The sequence below is a fragment of the Stegodyphus dumicola genome, chromosome 3, assembly GCF_044657685.1.
Source record: "Stegodyphus dumicola isolate Sdum_Otavi_A_Nest chromosome 3, ASM4465768v1".
Taxonomy (NCBI): Eukaryota; Metazoa; Arthropoda; class Arachnida; order Araneae; family Eresidae; genus Stegodyphus; species Stegodyphus dumicola.
The window spans coordinates 205,029,732-205,056,751 of NC_140770.1; the positions used below are offsets into that span (position 1 = coordinate 205,029,732).

Sequence of the window (27,020 nt, forward strand, 5' to 3'; positions counted from 1 at the left end):
GATAGTTTCAACCTCCAAAAAGTCCAGCAACAAAACTCCTTGGGCATCCCAGAAAACTGTGAGGAGCACTTTACCTGTAGAGGGAGTTGTCTTGAACTTCTTTCGGACAGGTGATGACGGATGTTTCCACTCCATAGATGCGGCCTTCGATTCTGGCGTGAAATGGTGGACCCACGTTTCATCCCCCGTCACAATCCGAAACAGAAAGTCATTGCCATCTTCATGGTAATGCATGAGATGTTTCAGTCTGACCCCCATGCGTTGTTCCTTGTGAGTCGAAGTCAATTGTCGGGGCACCCATCGTGCTGACACTTTTCTGTATCGAAGAATGTCGTGGATGATGTTTTGAGCTCGCTCATGTGAGATTCCAAGTTCTTCCACTACTTCATCGATGGTGATACGCCGGTTCGCTCTAATCATGTCATCCACCTTCCTGACATTTGCATCTTTAGTGGCCGTGCATGTCCGTCCAGCTTTCGGTATGTCCTCCACTTGCTGACGTCCATCACTAAATGTGCGACACCATCTTCACACCATTTGCTTCGACATCACACCTGACCCATAGACTTCCACGAGGGTCCTGATACTCCACGTGCCCATTCATAGCGGATAACCGCTCTCACTTCCTCCTTTGACCACGAATTCAAAACGCACCTTCTCTCCGTACCTACCAGGGCTCAAATGAGAGGCTGGTCTCCGCTTTGTGCAGGCACTGCAACGGCGCCATCTGCTTGATTTGCAGTGACCTCTACTCAATGGTGTATCGGTGACTTGCGCATTTTCCTGCTGTGTCGTCTTTCGCCCATAGCCATTCAACGCTTCTTCCATATGCAAAGTGTGAATTTTTCTTGGAGGACTTTTTGAAGCTTATCAAGCGATATGACAAATGTCTCAACGTATTCGTACGAGAATAATAAAATAAAGGTATGTCATATCTTTAATGTCTCATTCTATTTTTTGACATACACAACTCTGACCACAGTCGACAGGGATAACTTATTTTTCAACTTACCCTCGTATGTTACCAATGCAGTTAAATCTCTACAGTCTATCATGAGCAAAATTTCATTCCAAAATGCTGTATTACAAAAAACAGTTTTTTGATCTCTGGATGTTTCCTCAAGCTGTCACTGCCAGTAACATTCTTTCAAAAGTGATTAGTTTTGACAAAAGTTTTAAATTGATTTCTCTTGATTAAACAAAGAAATATTGAAATTGCCTTTAAAAACTGTTAAATAAAAATATATTTTGGTTTATTATTTTGAATTGAATACTTGGTTTAATATTAAGATTTTAAAATGTAATTAATTTTTCTACAAAATGTTTACAATTATCCAGATTTTAATTGAATATGTTAGAATTTTTTTTTCCCTTTATAGCTCCTTCTAGGGACATTGACAGACCTAGACCATGGGAGGATGATGAATTTGACCGTAGCTCAGGTTTTCGGTCTTCTCTTGGACGTTCATCTGGAAATACACCATGTTATAATGGTTAAATTTGATTTATAATATAATCTTAGTATTTTCTGTACAACTGTTTTTTGGTTTTACAAAATTCATTTAATTTTGCAGCTATATTAAATTTTGTATCTGTATTTTCTAGTATAACATTTAAATAATGTTTAAAATTTCATATTTATTTATTTCACAGCAGCAGTTCGTACATAGAATGTTTTGAAATCTTTCTCTTATGAAAAATCGTAAAGAAATTAAGCTAGTTAAAAGCGTAATTTTTTTCATAATTTCATTAATTCACCTGAAATCCAGTGTCCCTTTTTCTCCAGTCATTAGTCTACTTCAATATAGGTCATGTGTGTTGCATAAGGGGGTACCAAATATACTGTATTCATATGTATTTGTAGCATCTTGTATATTGATGATCTCAAAAGCTTGATTTGTCCTTCCGTTTGAAATGCTAATATCTCTAATTAATATCATAAGCTATATTTTTAATGTATCTCCTTAAAAAGTGTCACAGTGTTTAAGTGGATCGGTAGCCAAGAAATAGAACCATATCTGTCTGTTCATTTGCTAAGGAAATCTTTATATAAGAATTAATAAGTAGATCTTTGTGAAAGGAGGCCTATTCTGCTGAAGAGTTGCTCAAGGAAAAGCTTTTCTAATTGTGTTGCATTATAGACCTCCAGTATGTTGATGTAAAACACCTTGTGTCATAGTGGATTTGGGGTTAAAAGAACCATATACATTATTCTGCATTCATTGGATCCAAACATTGATTTCTTTGATATCATGCTGTAAGAATGACCTGTCTGCCATAGGATCATGATTAAGAATCAATCCTATCTAAATTGATCTCCATTTTTTTTTCGTCTTTCATAATGCTAGCAATAAGTCCAATATCTGCTTATGATGTTCAGCTATATTCCACTCTGTACATAGAGAGTATAATTTCAGATTCCTATAATGAGCCAACATACAGGTTCTAAAATCACTGAACACTGATAGCTTGCTGTGGACTTCGAGTTGCAATGAATGGGTTGGCTGCATGGGCATTTTTATTTCTCCATGTGTAACATGTACATCATCCAGTTGCCCTTAGAAATTCCTCCACAAAGGCATCTTTTCTCCTCAAGCAGATAGCCCTCAGGTGCTTTGCCATAATTAAATAACCAAACCAGATTCCTATCGTAAATAATTTATATATTTTCATTTAGTGAATTTATACAAACCATTCTGTTTATTTTTAGTCCAAATGGGCTTTGTCCCCTGAGGGACTATTGTTTTCGTTTTGTGTCAAATCACTCTGATTGTCCGTTTTGCTTTTCAAATTGTTGCTGCCAAATATTATCGCCATGTATTATATTTGAGGAAATTAAATAATGAAGAATCTGCATAAATGTATGTATGTTTTTCACATTGTGATAAAACAACGGTACCTACAGCCATCAAATTTTGAATGATGTAATCCTACTGTGAATATAGGCATCTGGAAGCTTAAATTTCAAATTTGGAGTTTGTTTTATTATCGATTTCATATTTTGTAAAACTTTAACGAATTTTTGATTAACAAACTCAAAGGATTTCAAAGCGAGCAATGGCAACGTTGTACAGAAAAAACATTTTTATCTCCAGCGCGGGAGATTGTGTATCAGAAATTCTAAATATATGCTGAATTTAAAATTATTGAATTTTGATTTAAGTGCGAAGAACATGATATTTAATAAATAAAGGTAACACACAAAATGTTAAAAAATGCCCCTTTGGATGTAATTTAAGATCTGAAACCTTTCAAATTTTCTTTTCTATATTAATAAAATTGTTTAAGCAGCCGTAAAATGTTGTTTAAATTCTATAATTGTTGTTGTTTTTAGTTGTATCATCTCTTCGACCTATACCAAAGCCAGGGTATGGTTTTGCTACAAAGTCTGCCACCTTGCCAGCTGCTGGAAGAGAAGGTGGAATGGGTTTTATGGTATGTAGTTTGGTAATGTGAAAGAAAATTTAATCAATAATCGAGAATTTTAAAAATGTAAAAAAACACTTTTAATATCGATTGGTGTAATTAGAGCTTTAGTTTTACATGCAGGTTCAGTAATTCATTCAAATGAAATGAAGCTGTAAAATCTTCTGTTAGTTATCAGAATTGAATATATTTTGTGAAATTTACAAAGATGTGAGCATTCAATATTAATTAGTTGGTGATTAAATAAAAACAATTTAAGAATTTATGATTTTTAATATAAATGTAATTTTTTTTTCATTCTTACAATTTTGCAAGATATGATATTGTGTACTGATGACATTCAGCCAGTTTGTACTGATTCAGCAGAACCATTTTGTAAAAGTACTAATTTTAATTTGCAAACTGCTTGTTAAAACTGAATTGTGATATCCGAGTAGTTTGCATATATTCAGTTAGCTGCTTTTGTTGTGTATTTATGCATTTTGTCATTTCTTAAATTATTTGGTAATCAAAATAAATATGAAATTTGATATACACTCACGTTTGTGAAAATTGCAACACCAAGAAGGAATTGTCATAATTGAATGCAATTTAATACACAGTTGAGTGGTAGTGGTACAAATAAATGATTAAATGTTCAAAGCAAACAAACAATAACAAGAGATCAGAATCAGTATTTTGTGTGGCCACCACGCGCCGCAATAAGTGCTGCTACACGACGTGGCATGGAGTCAAACAAAGTTTGAATGTCTGACTGAGGAAGAGCATTCCATATCGTTTGTACACGTACCCAAAGTTCGTCTGCAGACACAACAGGACGAGGATCACGAGCAAGACGCCGACCAATGACATCCCACACATGTTCAATTGGCGACATATCCGGGGAACACGCAGGCCAAGGAAGAAGCTGTACCTGCTGCGCTGCAAAGAAGGATTTAACAATCCGAGCAGTATGAGGGCGGGCATTGTCCTGTTGAAATACAGCGCCTGGCAAGCTTTGAAGGAAGGGAACAGCTTCGGGCTGTAGAACTTCACGGATATACTGGTTGCTGTTCAGATTGCCCACAATTCGTTGCAATTGAGATCATCTATGATATGCTATGGCGCCCCAGACCATAACTCCGGGTGTTCGTCCACTGTGGCGTTCGATAATGCACTCCGGAAGGTGGCGTTCACCGGCATAGCGTCTGACACGAATGCGGCCATCATGGTACCACAAATTAAAGTGGGATTCGTCAGAAAACACGACATGCTGCCAATGAGCACGCCAGTCTCTATGCTGATTGGCCCATTGTAGCCGCAGGCGGCGATGATCGTGCGTTAGGGGGATCCTGTATAAAGGAGTCCGTGCGCGCAGTCCACACTGCAGCAGACGTCTACGAATTGATGAAGCACACAATGAAACACCTGTAGCTATTGACCACGGTGCTGCCAATTGTCTAGAGGAAGCTGTACGGTCCGTCCGTGCCATGCGGACCAGGTGTCTATCATCGCGAGCTGACGTCACATTTCGGGGTCCACTCCCGGATTTCCGAGTTGTCTGACACTCGTCCGTCCACTGCTTCCAAACGCGCATCACTGTGCTGCTGTTACGCTGCACACGAGAGGCTACTGCACGATACGACAATCCAGCTTCACGAAGGCCGATGATTCTCCCTCGTTCAAACTCTGTAAGTTGTTCAAATCTCGCTCTCTTTCGTCGACGAGGCATAAGTACAGATTGAGTTAACGTTTACCACTAGCAGATAACCACCGATAACCATACACGCCTCGCTACAGCCGTCTATTTATTCGGATTCATCAGCCGTTCAGAGGGCGCTGCTCAGCATACGCATGCGCTACGGATTTGCAATTCTACTCATTTGCATATCATGCGCTACTTTGCATTTCCTGAAAATTTCAGCTCACTCGCATAAGTCCTTCATGGTGTTGCAATTTTCACAAACGTGAATGTATTTATTATATACAGCGTTATGTTTCTGTAAATATTTGATTAATTTTTCTTGTGTATATAAATTTGATTTAATTTGCCTTTGTAATGTTTATCAGTTACTGAACTACCAACCAATCAAAATGACTGCATTCCTTCTTGATACAAAGATATATGTATTATCATGATTAGTTCTTATGTTGCACAGAATTTCAGTATTATTTATTGTGAACTAGTATTTTGTGATATGAAAAATTCTACAACTGAAAGTTTGTATCAAAAACTTGTAAAGTCATTGCACATTAAGAAATAAATTGCAAATTGAACAACAGAATTAGTATTCAAAATATTTAATCTGTGGATATAAATAAATGTTAAAAAATTGCATAGATTTATGCAGATGCAAAATCATATTATTTCACTTCTCAGGCATTTTTTCAAATCGGATGCTTCAGTGGGTTTACTGAGTAGAAGTTTTTTCCAGAGCGCTGAAGAGTGAATTGTATTATTTTGAATACCTGTGAGAAAATGTCGGAAATAAGACCTTAAATCAGTGAAAATATATTCTACATGTTCTCTGGTATAATTGGAATTATGAAATCTGAAAGTATAATTAGTTAGAGAATAATATGAATAAATGTTACAAATTAATATAAATTCAATTCTGTTTAAATTTTCTTGATTTCAGACCAGCGACTTAGCTTTTGTGAAAATTCAGCCAACACAGAGCTCAGAATTTGGCAGTGGCAAATCTGATCGTAAGTGTTTTCTATGTTAAAAAACTTATATGCTTATGGTTCATTATTTACTTTAATGTCTTAATCTCTGGTGTATATTCTTCCAAAGCTTATGCCTCTAAAAGTATCTTTATTTAATTTAGTAAAGCGTTGACATTAAAACAAATGCTTCTCTGTGTAGACTTTCACGATATCCCTGCCCTGTGCAATGTGGTTTGTATAGCAGTATCAAATAATTTGCATTTATGGCTAACTTCTTAAGTTCCTATATAAAGTATTCAAGAATAGGTCACATAAATTTCTAAATTGACCAATTTGTGTGTAATTCCAGTGAAAAACAAAGATGTGCATTGAGTTGACTAAGAAAGGGGTTTTCATTGCATAAGTAAAAGTTAAATATCTTTTTTAATAAATGAGTATATGTATTTGTGAAAATTGCAATACAGTGGAGGAATTTTCAGAATTGAATGAAATTTATTTAGCTATGATTTATAGTGATTCTAAGAAATGCTAAAATTCACAAAGCAGTCCAAGAATATTAAATGGCCAAAATTAGTGTTTGTTGAAGCTGCCATGTTATGCAACAAAAACTATTTGTTGTGGCATTGAATAAAGCAGCTTTTGTATGTGTACTTGATGAATAGCATTTTATATTGCTTCTATGCAGCATTTTGATTTGTAATGGCTGTGGGACAAATGTCGTGAGCAAGTTAGTTGCCTGTGCTCAAAATCCTAGGCAGATTCAATAGGCAACATATCTGGCAAATGGACATGCCAAAAAAGAAGCGAACGATGTTTGTTATGTTGAGAAGAAGTTTAACATTTAAACATTTCTGCAATGTATGGTTGAAACATTTCTAGTTTCTAGGGATGAGTGAAGCTAGTATGACTTAAGAGGCTCCACAGTCTCCTTGATATAGTGATGCTGATGAGAATATCTTCAGTTCTTAGCAGGTGACATCGTCCCGTCATATCCAGTAGTGTCCCAGACCATGATACTTGGTGATCATCCAGTATGATATTGGATAATGCACTCCAGAAGATGACATTCACACCTATAGATTCTAAATAGTATTCAACCGTCACTGAATTCCACATTGAAGCAGAATTTGTTGAAAAAGATGATCTGTTGCTAATCAGCATGTCATTGGCTGTATTGACGAGTCCATTACAGTCATGGGCAACGATAATTTTGAGATAAGTGTATAGCCAGACTTGTGACTTATCCAATATTCTTGAGCTCTTGAGCTTTGACATACTAATTACTGAGAAGGCAATTAAACCACATACTAGTTGCACTTTCATAATACAAAAATCCTTCTCTTCTCAGACTAATCATTCGCCCCTTTTGAAGCAGCGTAACTTGTTTATATTGGGCCCTTTGCCGTTGATGAAGCATAGTGGTTTCTCTTGAAACATTTATTGTGGACAGATAAAGCAACAATGCTTTTAACCTTCTATTTATGGCTAACACAGCATTTCTGGGGACCCCTTATCATGCACTGTCATTTGGAATTCTAATCATTTGCTTATCATAGCAAGCATTGCATTTACTTCAAGTTTCAGTATATTTACATGATTTTTTTATGGTGGTGCAGTTGTCACAAGCAGGAATATAGGAAGAGAGAGAGTATATGCTGCTTAACTTTAAGTCCAATATTTTTTTTCTTTCATTCTTCTGAAGAAGAAAATTCCAAAAGATGAAAAAGTATTTTAAAGCAATATTTTTTTTTTAACATTTTTCCTCAACTTTTTGATAAGATGATTTTTCCAAACCCTTTATCATGGAGTAAATTTATTTAATAATGATTATTATAAATAATGAAATAATTCGTCAAAAATTGCAGTGTATTTGTAAGTTTAAGAATTTGTTTCCAAAAGTAATATTATGTTTAAATATTTAACAAATTAAATTCACTAAAAATTAGTCATCGGTTTGTTGACTAATTATTTTACAATGTGTGAGCTTCATAATGAGTGCACATTATTTTTACAAATAATCTCTCTTTAAATGTATTTCCAATTATATTTGCTAATATCATAATTCCTAGCTTGAGAATTATGTGCTTAATATCACAATATTTGTTATCAGTGCAATGAAAATTTGTATAATTACTGATAAAAGTATAATTTGTAAATTTAATATTATCAAATTCAGTGCTATAAAGAAACCAGGGTTTTAATCTCTGTTAATAAAATTTATTCTTTCAATAATTTTCCTTTATTCATGTGTAGGATTTTATAAGCATATTTATTAATGTGGGGTAAATTTTAACCAAATTTATTTTAATTGTGAAAATAATTTTCTTTCTATTAAATGTGTTGATATGGTCTTTTTAAAAATCTGAATGAGAAACATTTTTATAATATTTTAAATGAAATATTTAGTTTTAGTAGCATTTTGAATAGCTGTGACGTAAGAGTTGAAATATCTTTGGCTGCAGTACTTATAAATTATTTAAACTTAAACAAAATACCTTAAAATTGTAAAGGGAGGGTATAAAAAATCTTAAAAGTCTAATTCCCTTTTTTCCTCAATGTAAATCAAAATTTTTTGGATATTGCAAATGTGAATCTTTTCTGCCATTACGGTGTCAGCGCTCACAAATTTGAAAGAGTAGTATTACTTGAATTCACCTTCGAAGAGCTTATTTGAGACAAGGTAAAGTATTTCACTTCCATGAAATGGACTCAAGTACTGTCTCACAATTCCAACACAAGTCTCTTGAATTGCACTTCTGATTCGACCTATAAATGTTGCCATGAGCAAACTTCTGCTAACATAACAAAATGCTGAAGAGCTGCAGAGACCTTTTTATTAGCTTGGATAAAATAAACAAGTAGGGTTCAGGCACTGGAAGTTCTAATATTAAATGAAAAAATGGAAATGTCCAATTAAATAAGAAAGCTTTTGTAGTTCCTTGAAAAAAGTTTTAACAAACTCTTAAAATCGAATAGCTGTGTGTAAATATAATGATGAAAAGGTTTAGGCAGTAGGTTATCTGGTCAGTGTTTGCTTTTTTCAATAATTTAGATGGTGTTGCTCGAAAAAAGTCTAATGACTTTTCAATTCTTGATAAAAAAGGGCTGAAAAAGATAAAATTTCTGATAGTTTGCATAGTAGTTTTGAAATCTATAAAATGTCAATCATCATCAAAATATCTTAAGCAAATGTATGTAGAGATACAGTTTAAAATAAAGCGTTAAAATGATCACAGCTACACTTCAGCTGTATTTCTATAAACTGCCTATTTTAAAATTTATGAGATCTGTGAAAATTATTTTTTGAATTAAAGAATGCTGCTGTAGCTTAGCAAGAAATCATCATTTTTTATGACATGAACACATTTTATAATATTTGAATTTAGTAATGAGAGTTGTATACTATGTATTATTTATTTGCCATTAGGAGAACCACTTGCTTAAATATATATAGATTTAATTTTACAATTTGTTATTTTTAGTGTCACCTACTCCTGAGCAAGGAAAAATTCCGGTGGTAAGTATTGTATAAAATTTTATTGTACATATAAATGCATTTAATCATGTAATTCTCTACATATATTGCAGATTGTTATCTTATTTTAGAATCATAGTGCAAGTACGACATTTAGATCAACTCCATATTCAGAAGGCTTTACTTTTCGTCATGCATCTTACAGTCCTCATTTGAGGCGTTCTATGCCAAATGTCAATCTTCATATGTCAACTGAGCCACCTAAGGTAATAGCAAATAAAGAATTTTGCCAGTGTTAAATAACTTGATTGCAAATAGTATTATTAAATTATAATTTAATAAGAAATGGGCACATTATGAGGTCTAGTCAAAATGTTTCTGGACGTTGAATGTCCTTTACTTATGTTAGTTTTATTGCGGCACCAGTCTAGGGATATTGCCTCCAAAACATGTTAGATTATTGAAGGAAAAGCCAACATTCTTTGTACATAAGCAGTATCCTAGCTTTTGCAAAGAAATTCAATATGCATTTTGCAAATATTGTCATGTTGAATTTTACTGAATAATATGCTGCATCAAATTCTGTTTCAAATGAGAAAAAAATTGTTGCAGAATGTTTTGTAATGTTAAAGCTATGAGTCTTTCCAAAACTTTTAAATGTTTCTGGTTTAAGGTGGGGAGGATTTCAGTTGATGACTGTGTGTGCTGTTATGATCAGTTAAATATCAAAAATGATTGAAAGAATGCATCAGATTATGCCATTAATTAAATAAGCTTGCTAACAAGAATTAGCCACTGAAGTGAAGCTATCATTAACTGGAAGATTTCAAGATGATATGTGTCTCATCAAAGCTCATGCCCAGACTTTTTTAATGTTGAAGAAAAAAGCTGCAAACAAATTGCTACTAATGATCTCAGCTTTCTTTTTAATGTAATTATGGATGAAGAAACTTGGTTGTTATTTTCAAATCTGAAAATGAGCTGAAGGGGTTAGGAAAGGGATCTGAGATGATGAAGGAAATTCAAGCAGAGTCACAAGTCATTCCTAAGATGCTAAAGTAGCTTGACTGCCATGAATGCTTCAACAGTTTGCAGTGCCACTGAGATTGTTGTCAGGCTCAAAGCTACTTTGGTATAGAGGGCACTAATATCTAAGCTGAATCTGTTTTTAGTTATCAATTCGGGAATTTTTGACTGGATCTCGTATGTTAAAACTTTTTTTATGTTTAGTAAATATTAACTAAATTTGCAATTTTTAATGTCTCATTTTTTGGGGGAATTTTCTGAAGAGTGTTCTATACAATAATTACTGTAAAGTAATTAGGTATTAGCTAGTACCTAGCAATAAACTGCCAGTATTGTGTTCTCCTCTTTCAACCATGAAAAGTATTTCCAGCATCAGCAAATGAATGAAGTAGATTTTTATTTTGGGTTGGCATTGTTTGGCAGTCACATGAAATTATTCTCTCTCCATAGCTTTTTTTCTGTCTTTATTCGAACTTTAAGTTCGCTAAATAAGAAGTCGAATGAAGTCTCTTGAACCACCTCCCTATTCTTATTCTAATATATTATCAGTCGTTGTTAACATTACATTTTCATAGTATATGTTTTGTTTTACAGTTTCATTGTACAGGGTTGCCATGCTACCTGAAAAACTGTAAAAAGTATTGGAATTCGAAAGTTTACCAAAAAAGTTGTTAAATAAATCGATGTCATATGAAGAAGCAAATCGAAAAATAAGAAACGTATCTTTTCACATTTTTTATTGAAACTTCTTAACAACACGTGCACAACATTACATCGGCATCCATAGCTCGCATACAGAGAAGAGAGAACTTGGTGTTGCCAATACGGTAAATATAAATGTACCAAACTAACACACCTCCTTACATTTATATTTACTAATTACAAACAAACATAGATATAAGCAATCTTTTCATCTTTACCATTTACAATTAAGCATAGATATAAACAATAACATTAACACAAATTATTTTTAAAAAAGTTTCTTTCATTAATTTAAATGTTAAAATCAAAGTTAAACACAATTTAGTTTACATAAGGACATTACCAAAATCTATTTCATTTCAAGCAAATATATTTAAATAAACATCACTTAAATAAACAGTACACAAAATTTACTTCAATTTCAAACCTTCCCTAAATTTCATAAATTTAATCTTTCCTAAAGACTTAGTAAAGATATCTGCAATATTTGATTCTGAATCAATCTTTACAATTTCAATTACTCCATTTTGAACATTTTCGTGAACGTAATGATATTGAACTTCTATGTGTTTTGAATTTTTAGTGAAGTTCCCATGATTAGCAATGGCCAAAGCTCCTGAATTATCTTCATAAATTTTAATGGGGTGAGTTATATCAGCAAAAACATCATTCACAACATTTTTTAAGAAATTAATTTCTGTCACAGCCTCAGATAGAGCAATATATTCGGCAAAAGTAGAAGATTTTGTCACACAATTTTGCTTTTGGGATTTCCAGTAAATTGGATTACCAAATAATTCAATAACAAACCCAGTAGTTGACTTTCTGTCAACAATATCACCTGCCCAATCAGCATCAACATAACAATTCATAATACAGTCAAAAGTAGTTAATTCGGACACCCATAATCCGGAATGATCTATAATCCGGACCTCAAAGCTACAAACTTTCTGCGCATGTGTCGCGTTCACGCATGCGCACAGACGTTTACGAGAGCGCGTAAGACTCTTACGGCTGCGAATATGTTTGTGCGCATGCGCGTTTAATGTGTAATGAAGTAATATGCTAAGCTAAAGTTATCTAATTCAGTTAATGTTGCAGATTACGTTGTTCCTTAATCTTCGAGTTGGATTCGGCTTATTATTTTTTGCAGACTGTTAGAGCAATTTTATAAAAGTAAGCTTGAACTTTCGATTATGTCAAATTGAATTTCGGATATATATTTACTACAAAGCGAAAGTATGTTTTGAAATCCGAAATCTGTTTATCAATTTCACGCTGCTCTGCGGCAGAGGGGGGAGGCAGAAACGTCATTATTAAATTATGATAGATTAGAAAGATTATGTCAAATAGAATTTCTGATATATATTTACTAATATGTAAGTACTAAGAGTAGTATTTCATCTCCGTCTTTGATATGATTTAAATCAAGTTCCTCGTCATTATAATTCGCTTCTGATAGTGAAGAAAGTGACCCAGAGGTTATTAAAAACGAAAACATTTCGATTGACAAATTAGTCGGTATTCTCAACACAGCAATTATAGGACTTGAACAGCGGAACTTTGTAACTAAACAAGAAATTATGTCTGTTTAATAGAATTAAAGAGAAAGTATTATCACATGAAACGAAGCAACTTACATTGAAGGAAATGTTTAATAAAGTAAACAAATAAATATTAAGCTTTTTCTTTTTGTAAATTTTGATACCCTTTAGTTCATAATTGTTCTTTATTTCATAAATTACGGTTTCATATTTTTAATTTTGTAATTTCTGCATGCCATCTTACCAGATTTAAACTGATGATCTATAATCCGGAAAAATCGATAATCCGGAATCGCCGAAGTCCCGACGAGTCCGGATTAACGACTTTTGACTGTATCAGTTTTAAGATTTTTACTATAGGTTAATTTTAGATGTTTTGTTAAGTACAAATACTTTAAAACTCCCAAAGCGTATTTGAAATGTGTCTCATCATAACAATTTTGAAATCTACTTAAATAATTTACACTGAAAGATATGTCTGGTCTAGTACCATGACTAATATACAAGAGTGCTCCTATTAGATTTCTATATTTGACATTTTGATTTAAATTAGATTGGCTTAGTTTAAGATTAGTTTCCATTGGTATATCATAAAGCTTTGAATTTTCAATACCATACAGTTTAGCTAAAGATTCAATATAATTTTCCTGACTCAGTGTTAAGATATTACTTTTCTCATTATCATATTCAATATCAATTCCAATGTAGCTTTTTACTTTATTTAAATCCTTCATTTTAAATTTTTTATGTAGTTGTTCCTTTATATCATCAATTACCCGAGTATCTCTGCAACATATCAACAAATAAAAGAATATATACAAATAAATCATTTTCAGATTTTACATAAAGACAATAATCATATTTACTTCTACAAAATCCTAGACTCTCAATATACTCGTTAAAGCACTCATACCAAGCACGAGGGCTTTCTTTCAACCCATATAGTGCTTTCTTTAATTTATACACTCTATTCGAATTATCATTATAGCCTTGTGGCTGTTTAACATAAACCTCAGACACAACATAACTATTTAAAAAGGCAGTCTCAACATCCATTTGATGAATATTTAAATTATACTGACAGGAATATGAAAGTAACAATTTTAAGGTTTGCATCTTGATGACAGGGGAGTAAGTGTCCTCAATACTATCCTTTTGCTGAAAACCTCGAACCACTAATCTAGCTTTAAAAACATTACCTGGTTTTCTTTTGAATACCCACTTCACATCTAGAATTGCTTTATCCTCTGGTTTAGTGTCCAAGTGTTATTTTTAACAAGACTGTTCATTTCACTGTCCATTGCCTCTTTCCAATGTCCAGCCTCACTGCATGTTGTCGCCTCCTCAAAGTTACCTGAAACTGTAGCATCACAAAAATTTGCACTAACACAGTAGTACCCGAATTCTTCATGAAATCGAACTGGTGGTTTGATTTGCCTTCTTGGTCTCATTCCAATTTTTGTTTCATCTTCATTTATCACACTGTCCTTGGAGTTATCATTACTCGATTCACACGACACTTCTTCAGGTTCATTCTTCTTATTTGTATCATCATTCTTATCTTCATCATCACAACCTACACACATTATGTCTTCTTCAATAATATCAACATGTCTGGCAACTATTATTCTGTTATTCATCAAAACTCTATATCCAACTTCTGTATACACAAGTAAAATTCAAAATTCAGCTTTTTTATCCCACTTAGACTTTCTCTTTTCTTCTGGTATTCTTACATACACTCTACTTCCGTATAATTTCAATTCATTAGCAGATGGTTTCCTATTGAAAAATATTTCATATGGTGTCTTCTTTACAATAGTATTTGTTAATGTCTTGTTTTTCAAATAAGCAGCAGCTTTAATTACTTCAGGCCAGTAACGTCTGTGAACTTTTGCTTCGGCTAAAAGACATCTTGCCATATCCATTATAGTTCTGTTGTAACGCTCAGCAGTACCATTTAATTCGTGTACATATGGTGGGCATGGCTTTATCTTGAAACCTTTTTCTCTGGCAAATTTGTATATCTTGCTATTCATATATTCACTACCATTATCACATCTTAGTTCTTTGATAGTCTTCCCTGTTAAATTTTGAATTTCATTTACATATTCAATTAAGCAATCAGAGACTTGATCCTTAGATTTGATACAATAAATTTTTGCCAACTTGCTATAATCATCAATAAAACTCACAAAGTATTTCTCACCATTACATCCACTTGTTCTGTGAGGTCCATTTACATCTTGTATGTATAATCTCCAGAATATCTTCTGCTTTTCTTCTATTATTCTTGAATGGTAAATTGTGCATTTTATTTTCAATACATATGGCACACTTCATATATTCGGTTTCTATTTCTTTAGGGATTCCTTCTAATAGCTGATCTTTGCACATGATATCCAGATATTTAAAATTTACATGTCCAAATGAACGGTGCAATTTTTCTTTTAACGTTAACTTATTGTTGGTCAAATTTGCACATATTTTACTATTTTTAACATAACTCTTTACTTTATATAATCTTTCTTCTTTCTTTGCTACTGCTACTAATGAACCATTGACATATATTTTAGAAAACTTTTCTTTTGAAACTATTTTATGATTATCAGTAATCTTCGAATAACTTAATAAATTTGCTTTCATTTCTTTTACATAAAATATATTCTTCAATGTTACAATAGATTCAGAGTTATATACAGGAAAAGAAACTATTATATTGCCAACCTTTGTAGCTTTCAAAATCCTTCCGTCACCGACTTTCACTTGAATAGGATCCTTCAAAGTGACTTGCTCTTTGAAATATTCATCACTGTTTATAATGTGGTCTGTGCATCCGCTATCCAGTAACCAATCGATTTCATTTTTATTCGTCACAGTATTTGCACTGGAACTTGTCATGGTACTTTCAATAATGGTAGTGTGAAAACTTATTGCCTTGATGACTGTTTATTCTCTGGTTAGAGTATGCTCCACGTTCACGATGTCCACTAAAAGCACGACTACGTCCTCGATTGTTTGAAGAACTTCGATTGCGATAATTAGTGGAGCCATTACCACGATAGTTCCTTTGATGGACATGCCAACAATTCTTTTTAATGTGACCAGGTTTTCCACAATTATAACAGACATTCCCTTGTGGACCCGATTTGCTTGTTTTGATTTTGAACAAATTTGATTTTTCTGCTGGTGCACAATCTTCATAATCATTTTTCTCTTCAAGTAATTTTGATTTGATTTTGCTCTTTAGGTAATTGACTGTTCTGTCCTTCTCTGGTAATACATCTATTAAGTCACTTATGTGACTGTAATTTGAAGGTAATGCTTTTAGCATATAGTTCAATTTTTCTTGTTCCATCACGGTGGCACTGGCATGTTTCAGTTCATTCACATACTTCTCAAAATCATCGAAAAATATATTTACATCAGGATAATTTTTTAATTTCACACATTTCAAGTTATTTCGACAAACAATTTGTTGAGATGTTGAAGTTTTTAAATACATTGCATCAAATTTCGCAATTATATCAAATGCAGTCTCACACTCATGAATATATTCCAACTGTTTGTTTGTTATGGTGCCGTAAATGTAATTTGTAGCTTGGATATCCTTTTCTTCCACGTCATCGTTTTCACTGACTTTTTGCTGAACCACATCTTTACACTTTTTAAATTGAAGAAATTTCATCATACGCACTTTCCAATTAAAATAGTCCGAACCATCAAATAGCGGTATTCCGATATCGCTGCTTCTTGTACATGCCATTTTTACGCTAGTACCGGTAACTTTTAAAACAAATTATAACTACTAAATTCTTCATTCATATTCACAAACCACAAGAACTGCTACCATGTTAAATAAATCGATGTCATATGAAGAAGCAAATCGAAAAATAAGAAACGTATCTTTTCACATTTTATATTGAAACTTAACAACACGTGCACAACATTACATCGGCATCCATAGCTCGCATACAGAGAAGAGAGAACTTGGTGTTGCCAATACGGTAAATATAAATGTACCAAACTAGCAAAAGTCAGGGAATTTAAATATTTTACTCAAAACCTGGAAAAGTCGAAAAATTTCATATAGCGATCCCCAAAAAAGCGAGTTTTGCGCCAACATTGGAAGCGATCGCTTTCTTGCAAATTGTTCCGTGTGAGCATCATTCAAGCAGCTGGCTTAAAGCCAATTTTTGCAGCTCCAATCAGATTGTCTTTTAGAAAGTCAAAGCGAGGTTCCAGTAACCTCGATAATTGAGAGAACTAAAGAAAATACCTTCCCATTCTCGTATAAAACAAAATAGGTTTAATCCTAATACATTGGATTTTGGCACCATTATGAGGAGCAGTAAACGGGTCATTTTTCTGTTGGCAACAATTTTCAAAATCGTGCCAAGGCCGTGGCGTATACTAGGATTTTGCCACAAAATCTTTTAAACTTTTTTTTTCATTTTTAATAAATGCGTTGTCATTTTGCAGTAAAATAAAAAAATTGTAATAAGGCATCTAGGCTAAACATTTAATATCACTATATGTGCCAAAAAATCGTTGATTATTGCAATTCAATTTTTAAGTAATTAACTTTATTTTAATCTTATTCATATCTTTTAATGTTGCTTCTTCTTTCTAAATTTATTTATTATTAGTTAATAATACTTTCAAACTTAAGGCAATTCTCTGGCATAATCCTGAAACTAATTCTAGCAGTATGATGACATACTATCACAAAATTTAATGCACATATTTTTTGCTTATGTGTGCTGCTAAATAAATATAAAATACCTGAACTTATTTTAAAATATCGTTAAATAGATTTCTTTCTTCCGTTTAGCTGCAAAATGTCTGCAGATTTTAATCTCAATCTTCAGTGCAGAAACAATAGTAATGCTCTGGGAATATATATACAGCGTGTTTCAAAAAGAATGTACGTATTTCGAATGCATATATTTATTAAACTGTATGACATATGAATATGAAACTTTACACACATATGTGAGAACCTCTCAAATTCAGATTACAGATGTTCAATATGCCCTCCATCAGCGACACGAACAATATCACATTGATACTCAAGTTCTTCCCATACTCGGGCAAGCATGTCCATTATCACTGATGTTATGACAGTACAGATCCGGTTCTTCACCTCTTCCAGGTTCTGTGGTAGTGGTGGTACATAAACATCGTCTTTAATGAAACCCCACAGAAAGAAATCACAGGGTGTCGAATCCAGTGACCATAGAGGCCAGCTGAGACATGCTAAGTCGCCAGCTCCTTGACAACCAATCCAACAGTTTGGTAGAATTTCATTCAGATAATCACGTACTTGGTGACAGTGAGATAGTGTCCCATCTTGTTGAAAAATGAAGTTCTATTCCTGCAGCCTTGGAAACAACCAGTTTTGTAACATAGCATGACCGTTAACCGTGTTTCCTCAAAGAAGAATGGGCCGTAAAACAGATGATCGGGATATCGCACAAAACACATTGATTTTGGGCGAATCTCGTACATGTTCAATGGCTGCATGTGGGTTCTGCAGGCCTCAAATTCGAACATTGTGTTTGTTTACGTGACCACTAACATGAATAGTCGATTCATCATTGAACACGTTGTGCGAAAGCGTTAGCATTGTCAATAGCATCAATAATCTCGTTACCAAATGCCACACATTTGCATTTGTCATCAGGACACTGAGCCTGTAACAAATGTAACTTGTACAGCTTTATAACCAACTGACGTCTCAAAACACACCAAATTGTTGAAGGCAGTTGTAACTCCCGACTGGCATGACGAGTTGATTTTGAAGGACTACGTTGTAAAGCAGTTTGAATTTGTGCAACATTTACATCGGGAACACGAGGGTGGCCAGGACTCTTTCCTTTACATACACATTCTCTATTTACAAACTGTCGATACTATCTGCGAATGTTCCACCCATTTGGAGGATCACTTTGGTTCCTTAGTTTGAAACATCTTTGCACTGTAATTACAGAATTGCGCTTCGTAAACTCAAGAACACTAAATGATTTTTGCTGTGGAGTAGCCATTTTAAACATGTGACGGTTACCACATAAAACAGAAGACAACTGACATCTAGCAGCTATTAATATAAACTAGACTGTATTCGTTTCCCCAATAGCAGAGCCAAGGCACAGTGATTGATAGTTTGTACAAAATAACACTTTGTAATACGTATATTCTTTTTTTAAACATTGTGTATATAATCATCAGTCATATGTAATTGGCAAATTTTTGTGTTTTCGAGTGGTTCCATAATTAATTTACCTCTCAGCGCAGCCAACGCATACTGCGCGGCTAGACTGGAGTTTTCTTTAAAATACACATGGAAAACCTGGAAAAGTCAGGGAATTTCATTTACCTGTTTGAGTAGCAACCCTGATTGTATGAACATTGAGATACTCATCTTTTGGGGGGAAAGGAGCAAAGTATTGTATATGTGGAAATAATGGATTGCTTTGGCTTTATTTCTCCGCAAGTCTAGTGAATGCAAATTAGAAAAAAACAAACTAAAAACAAGGTAACTAAACTTAGTCCTGAAAATTTTCATGCAAAAGGGATTGCCAAAAAATCGTGCTGCTGTGATTTAGTTACTTATATATTTTTCCAGTTGATCTGAAGTTCTACTAATAAAAAAAGAAGTTATGCCCACACACCTATAGTCTTCCAAAAAGTAATAAATAATGAACCTCATCTTCATAGAAGAATTCGGTGCAACATGTAGAGTTGCAAATGCTTTCAGAAATAAGAATCTAGAATTGAATTATAAGGAAAGGGAAATATTATTAATGGACTGTATGAATGAATTCTTAAATTTATCTGAATACTTAAAACTTGGAAAGAAAACCTCATGAAAATAGTCCCCTCAGTGCAACTATCTACTTATGAGAACTATATCTTTAAGTAGCCATTTGATGTAAGAACATAAACAAGCACTGATTTCAAAACATTTCCTTTCTAAAGTGATTATTGCCACTATCCCGTTTTACCTTCGATATCAGAAGAATTTTGATGGAAAATGAGTATACAATCAATTATCTAATGAAAGACATCTCGTCACAACACAAACAGTTTAATATTACGGTTCTATTTACAAGTCTAATTAAGTGTTAGTTTTAGCTTTGACACCTCAAAGCAATACTCAGAACATAAATGGCATAAAATATTACTCATCAGTTTTTAAATACTCATGAAAAACATCTCAAAAAGTCATTTTTCTCATTACTTAAAACGAAAAGTAAAACTATAGAACAAACTCGAAAGCGTAGATGTAAAAACTCAACTGTTGCCAATCACGATTTACTAAATTACATCAAAATAAAAATAATAATCAGGTAGAGATTCTCCTACCTAAGTTAATATTTTTACCTCAAAAATTTAACTTACAAAAGAAAATTGTGAATATTTTATAAGTTACAAAAAGAAAATTATAAGTAGTTCATAAGTCCAGTCTCTTAGGTACTTTGATTGTACGACCTGCTCTAGTCTTTTGAATCTGAGGTTCAAGTCCACACACGTTATCAAAGGAAGAATTGGCACAGGTTTCACCTCCCACCTTCGCGGTTGAAAATTTCTCAATAATGGGATCGTCGTTGGAAACTTTAAGTGGATACAATCTTTGAATTGGTCTTAGCAAGTGTCCATTAGCTATTTTAAGCTTGACAAGTCTTGTAATTCCATCTTTTCCTGGAAGAATCTGAATTATTTTACCTAATGGCCAATTGATTCGCTTGGTGTTATCACTTCCTATCAATACCATATCACCAATATTCACTTTCACAGATTTTTTGTTTCCTGCTTTTTGAATAAGTGCTCCTAAACATTCAGACCTAAACCTGTTTCTCAAATCCTTTTGCAAGTTTTCTTTATATTTGACTCACTTATTAAGACTTTTATGCCCAATGTCATCAAGATCTGGAACACCACTTATGTGATTACCTTGCAGAAATAGAGATGGACTTAAAGGCATTAAAGTAGCATCACTTTCAGTTACATATGTCAATGGACGGGAATTAATTACTGCTTCACAGTCACAGAGAGTCGTGTTCATTTCTTCAGAAGTTAGCGAAGCTCCTCCTAATACTCGTCTCAGCAATTTCTTAAGAATTCCTATCAATCTCTCCCACCAGCCTCCCCACCAGGAGGCAGTTGGTGGGTTGAACTTCCACTGAATTGGTGGTATAGATGTGTCTTCAGTGATTTGCTTCCAGTTTAAGTCTTGAAGTACATTTGAAGCACCAACAAAATTGGTTCCGTTGTCACAGTATATGATTCTGCTCCGTCCTCTATGAGCTCTAAATCTTCTAAGAGCTAGTAGAAAACTCTCGGTAGACATCGATTCAACCAACTTTAAATGGACTACCCTATAAATAGCGCAGGTGAATAAACAAACCCAAGATTTTTTGTTGCCTTTCAGGATTACTGGTCCCGCAAGATCAACTCCACAGATTTCAAATACAGCTGCTTCTCGTAATCTATCTTCTGGAGGAGCCCCAGTACAAGTTTCTAGGTTCTTTTCAGAAAATCTTCTACACACTGTGCATTGATTGATGATAGATCTCACAGTTTTACGAGCATTCAGATTCCAAAATCTCTCTCGTAGAATATTTATTAAAATTTGAGTACCAGCATGTGCATTTTTCTCATGATAGTATCGCATTAGTCTCTTGACAACCTCATGATTGGATGGAAGAATAGCTGGCTTTTTAAAGTCTTCTGTATCTTCACGAAAGGTAAGTTTAGTTTTTAGTCTGAGGATTCCACATTGATCCTTGAATACTCCTAAAGTTCTTAATATCTCATCCTTTTCATTCACAAAACAATCGTCTTGAACCATTTTGATCAATAACTTCTCAGCCTCAAAAATTTCATCAGAATCAAGGTTTCCATGCTTTCTCACTGTTTTTTTCAGTTCGACAATTGGAGGTGAATCTTAGGATCCAGGCAATTAGATTAACTATCCTTTTGTATTGAGAAAAATATCTGTTAAATACCAGTCTCTCTTGGTAACCAAGCAAGCAGAAAGTAAACATTTTGTTACAGAAGAAACTATGCTCTTTTTCTTTTCTCTAACAATCTCAGTCTCATCTAAATTTAAGTCACCTTTAGGCCAATCTTCTTCAGGCAAGTAAAGCCAACTTGGACCTAACCACCACTGAGATTTCGATAAGGAGAAGGCTGAACGACCTCTACTCGGAAGATCAGCTGGATTCATGCAACCAGGAATATGTCTCCAAGAATCTTTATTTGTTAGTCTTCTTATTTCCTTCACCCTATTCTGGACAAATACACTCCAGGCTTCTTCTCTCGTTATCCAGGCTAAAGCAGTAGAAGAATCAGTCCAGAAGTAAACTTCTTCACTCTGTATCTCAGACAAAATTGAGGACGAAAGGCGAGATGCTATAGTAGCTGCAAGTAATTCCAATCTCGCGATAGTAGTTTCTTCTTTTCCAGTTGGTGTAACTCTACTCCTGGCTTGTATCAGTTGTACTTTAGTAGAATCAAGAGTTTTTATACGAATGAAAGCAGCCACGGCATAAGCATGCTTACTGGCATCACAGAAAATATGTACTGAAGTATTTTCACTCGTACTCCTTGAACAAAATATCTTGGAAAATGGATCTTTTCCAGATAGTCAATATCTTTCAACCATTTTTAAAATGTAGTTCTCGTACAGGCATCAACTTCTTTATTGCATGTTATCTTCTGCTTCCAAGTTTCTTGAAGTAATAACTTAGGGATAAGGATAACAGGACAACACATACCAAGAGGATCAAACACTATGAGCTGTAGATAAGATTAAGCGCTTAGTCACTTTTTCAAAACATAACTCTTTTATACTACCAGTATTTATTCTTAGTCTCTGATTTTTTATTCCATAATAAACCGAGCACATTTGTATCAGCAGAAGCATCGGCATTAATATCATTGAACTCCCACCCTCTAAGTTTAAATTTTCTCTCAGCCATTACCTCAGTAATACACTAATAAAATGATTGAGTCTTCTTCATTTTTAACACAACTGACACAATTGTCAACATAAAAACTATGCATAAGTTTTTGAATGACACCTTTCGTATACTGTCAAAAGTCGTTAATTCGGACACCCATAATTCGGAATGATCTATAATCCGGACCTCAAAACTAAAAACTTTCTGCGCATGCGCCGCGTTGACACATGTGCATAGGCGTTTACGCGTGCACATAAGACCTTTTACGACTGCGCATATGAGTGTGCGCAAGTGCAGAATACGTTTTCGCGTGCGCGCTTTATGTATAATGGACGTATAAGCTAAAATTATCTAATTATCTATTTCAGTTAATGTTGATGATTGCGTTGTTCCTTAATTTTCGAATTGGATCCGGCTTATTATTTTTTGCAGACTGTAAGAGCAATTTTATAAAAGTAAGCTTAAACTTTCGATTATATCAAATAGAATTTCTGATATATATTTGTTAATATGTAAAGGATCTAAAGCGAAAGTATGTTTTGAAATCCGAAATCTGTTTATCAATTTCACGCTGCTCGGCGGGGGGAACGCCGCGGCGGGCGCGTAATGAATTGGAAGTGGATCTGTCAGCACCATCCTTATCTTCAGCACAGATGTTTTTATTTTATTTGGCTTATAATTCCTTACCAAATGTAGTATTTCATCTCGACATGCTCCGTCTTTGATATGATTTAAAACAAGTTCCTCGTCATTATAATTCGCTTTCGATAGCGAAGAAAGTAACAGAGGTTATTGAAAACGAAAAAATTTCGATTGACAAATTAGTCGGTGTTCTCGACACAGCAATTATAGGACTTGAACAGTGGAACCTTTGTAACTGAACAAGAAATTATGTCTGTCTAATAGAATTAAAGAGAAAGTATTATCACATGAAACGAAGCAAAACTTAAACAACACTCATTAAAAGAAATGTTTAATAAAGTAAACAAATAAATATTAAGCTTTTTCTTTTTGCAAATTTTAATACCCTTTAGATCATAATTGTTCTTTATTTCATAAATTACTGTTTCATATTTTTAATTTTAGAATTTCTGCATGCCATCTTACGAGATTTAAACTGATGATCTATAATCCGGAATCGCCGAAGTCCCAACGAGTCCGGATTAACGACTTTTGACTGTATAAGGATTCACCGGTTTCTATTTTCTCTAAAACCATTTGCAGGTGAAGCTGAATAGTAGAGTTTAGAAGAAAAGGGCTACTTGCTACACCAAAACTACACGGCAGTGCCTGTACACTTTCAGTTGACCATCACTATCAAGCCATAAGAACCGCAAAAAGTCTCTATCAGTAGGTGAAACACTGATTTGAAGAGAGGCTCTTCGTATATCAGCAATTAAACCAATCTCTTCTTTTCGAAAGCATGTTAAAATACTCGGAAGCTGTTCTATTAGATTTGGGCTTTTTTCTAAGCAGTCATTAAGACTAGGAAATCCCTTTACTTTGGCCGAAGCATCAAATACCGGTCGGAGTTTTGTAGTGCTGTTCTCTTTGATAACTTCTCAATGAGGAAGGTAAAGAACTTGCGTTTGATAATTTTTATCAGCCTCTTCAATTACTCCCTCTTCAAGCCATTCCTTGAAAACATCTCTATAAGCTTCATAATTGGACTCGATTTTAAGACGTTTAACAGTTTTGTTCAGTCTTCTCTCGGCTAAGTCAAAATAGTCTGTTAGTGGTGGATGATATTCCAACCAGGGCAAATGAACCTCGAAACGATCATCGACTATACGAACTGTATTTAGAAAATGTAACTGAGCAGCTTCTTGCAGTTCAGTCTGGTTTTTCTTGACTGATGGGTCAGTGATCCCAAGTGTGTCCAAAGTCCATAGATCTGTTATGGTCTCCACAGTAGATAACAAGGATGTAACTAAGAACGGTGATGAAAACTCACTTTTCGAAGTATTCGGCATTCGTCCCATAACTTACCATCCAAATTTGGTCTCAATAGCTACGAGACCACAAGGCAACTCACGACGACCAACTGTCGTGAGTTTTCCAGCTACATCAGCCCCAATAAGAATCTCAATAGGATTTTGACAATCATCCACAATATTTATATTACAGGCTGCTAACTCTTTCAGACAAAGCTTGTTGACAGTAGGTGGCACTGACTTACATATAATTTGTTGACTAAGAACTTTAAAGTTGCAATTATAATTTCCATGCACACTCGATAAATATAAAGTGTATACATCATGCTTGCATATCCCTGAGTCCTTCCCTCCAAATAAAGAGTGTTGTAAATATTCACAACTCTCTGCCGAGGTTCATAGTTCCTTTCTTTAGCTGTATTTCTTAATAAATATGATCGCTGTGAAGCAGTATCGATAATAGCTCTTGCGACGCGTTTTTTTCCCATTACTTCAAATTATAACTTTGAATGTTTGAAGCATTACGTCCGGAGTAGAAGATAAATTGGAAAGAGCTTGATCCACTTCAGCGCTAATCTCAGTTTTCTTTTCTGCTTCAGGTGATTCTTCATTTTTTGACATAGTTATTTGGTGCATCTTTCTACACAGAAGAATATGGTGTTTTTTACCACAACACAAGCAACCAGCTTTCAAGTTACAATCCTTGACTGAATGTCCAGATTTCAAACATAAAAAACACTTGTGAGATTGTTGAACCGGTGACTCCCTCTGCCTTAAAGGTATTTTTCTTACTTTTAGACAGTCTCCAGAAAAATGTGAATTAGAACAGAATTATACACTGTTTTGATACTTGAGATGAAGTTAGAAGGTCTGTTGCACTAGGTATATTTGAAAACTTTCTACTCTTACATTTGTTCTCTATTACCTTTTTCTCATAGGAAAGATTATGTTTTACTTCTGCTTTTGGTTTCGATGTGTTGAAACTTTGAGAGGCTAAAAAAATGCATTCTTCAGCTTCGACTTCGGCTTGTAAAAATTCTAAAATGCATTCTAAATCACTTTTCTCAATTATAGTTTTACTTTCGTCTGAATCATCTAAATTCACTTCTCGAATTCTACGATGAGCAGATCTGTAGCACTGCCAAGCAACAAGAGTTTCTTCGGGTAATGATGATTCAACTAGTGGAAAAAGCATTGCAGCATATTTTTCCCTAGTAACACCTAATAATTCAAGTGATCGCAGTTTACTCTCAAGTTGATCAAACAATTTTCTTAATGAATTTTTAGAAGTGTTCTGTTTTTGAAGAACTAATACTAACAAGTCTCTAACCTGAATCAATAGTTCCTCTCTGCTGAAACGCATTTTCAGCTGTTTTAAAGCTTTTTCGTAACTGTTACCCTTTGGGGGATAGTTCTTAATTAATTCTTCAGCAGGACTGCCTTTTTCCATTGCTTGAGATAAATACGAAAATTTATCGTGAAAATTGATATTAATGTCCCCATCAATTTTTTTAAACTGACTCCAAATGTATAGCCAATTTCGTACACTACCGTCAAAAGTAGGTAATTTTATTTTTGGGTAACGTAATAAAGTGTTCGGCTGCGAAACAATGTTCAAATTTTCATTTTTAGAAGATAGTTCACTCACTAGTGTTTCTAGCTTCTGTTTTAAAGATCTCCATCAATCAATATACATTTCTGACTCATCTACCGCTTTCTCTATTTCAGTATCAGAAGTATTTTCAGAATACAACAAATGTTTATATTTCTCTTCACATGCTATCATTAATAAAGCTTTCTCTTCAATTAGCTTTAATTTATTAATTTTATCAGCACGATTTAATTTGATTTCTTCCTCATCAAAAGCATTACATGCTCGAGTAAACAACCTTCCAAGTTGCTTTCTATCTTTCAAAACAATATACATAATGCCCAAAGGGCTCATTTCGGATACCCGGCTCTTGGCTGAATTTGGCGAGTTTTTGGCCGCCATCTTGGATTTCAGAAATGCGCCAAAAAGCGCATTTCGAAATCCAAGATGGCGGCCAAATATAAACAAATATAAATATAAATATAAACAATATATAAATTAATAATAATAAATAATATAAAAACCCTATCCGAGGGAAGTGGACAGGGAAAACAATTCTGAACTGCCAAAAGGAAAAATTGAACTTACCCTTGTTCATGTTGACATGATGACGCCTGACATTCCCTATTTCTTCAATGTTGTACAACATAGTTAATGTTATATTACTAAGCATGATATGATAACTTACTAATTGTAATTCAGTCT

General features: G+C 34.0%; 1 protein-coding gene across 2 annotated transcripts in view; it reads left to right on the forward strand.

Moving 5' to 3' along the window:
- Unc-115a (actin binding LIM protein Uncoordinated 115a) overlaps positions 1–27,020 on the forward strand; it is a 213,598-nt gene that overhangs the window by 167,352 nt on the left and 19,226 nt on the right. For both annotated transcript variants that reach the window (XM_085813788.1, XM_085813789.1), the window contains 5 exons: positions 1,380–1,493; positions 3,335–3,435; positions 6,045–6,114; positions 9,558–9,592; positions 9,682–9,816. In XM_085813788.1, coding sequence (XP_085669914.1) covers positions 1,380–1,493; positions 3,335–3,435; positions 6,045–6,114; positions 9,558–9,592; positions 9,682–9,816 — 455 coding nt within the window. The remainder of the gene's footprint in view (positions 1–1,379; positions 1,494–3,334; positions 3,436–6,044; positions 6,115–9,557; positions 9,593–9,681; positions 9,817–27,020) is intronic.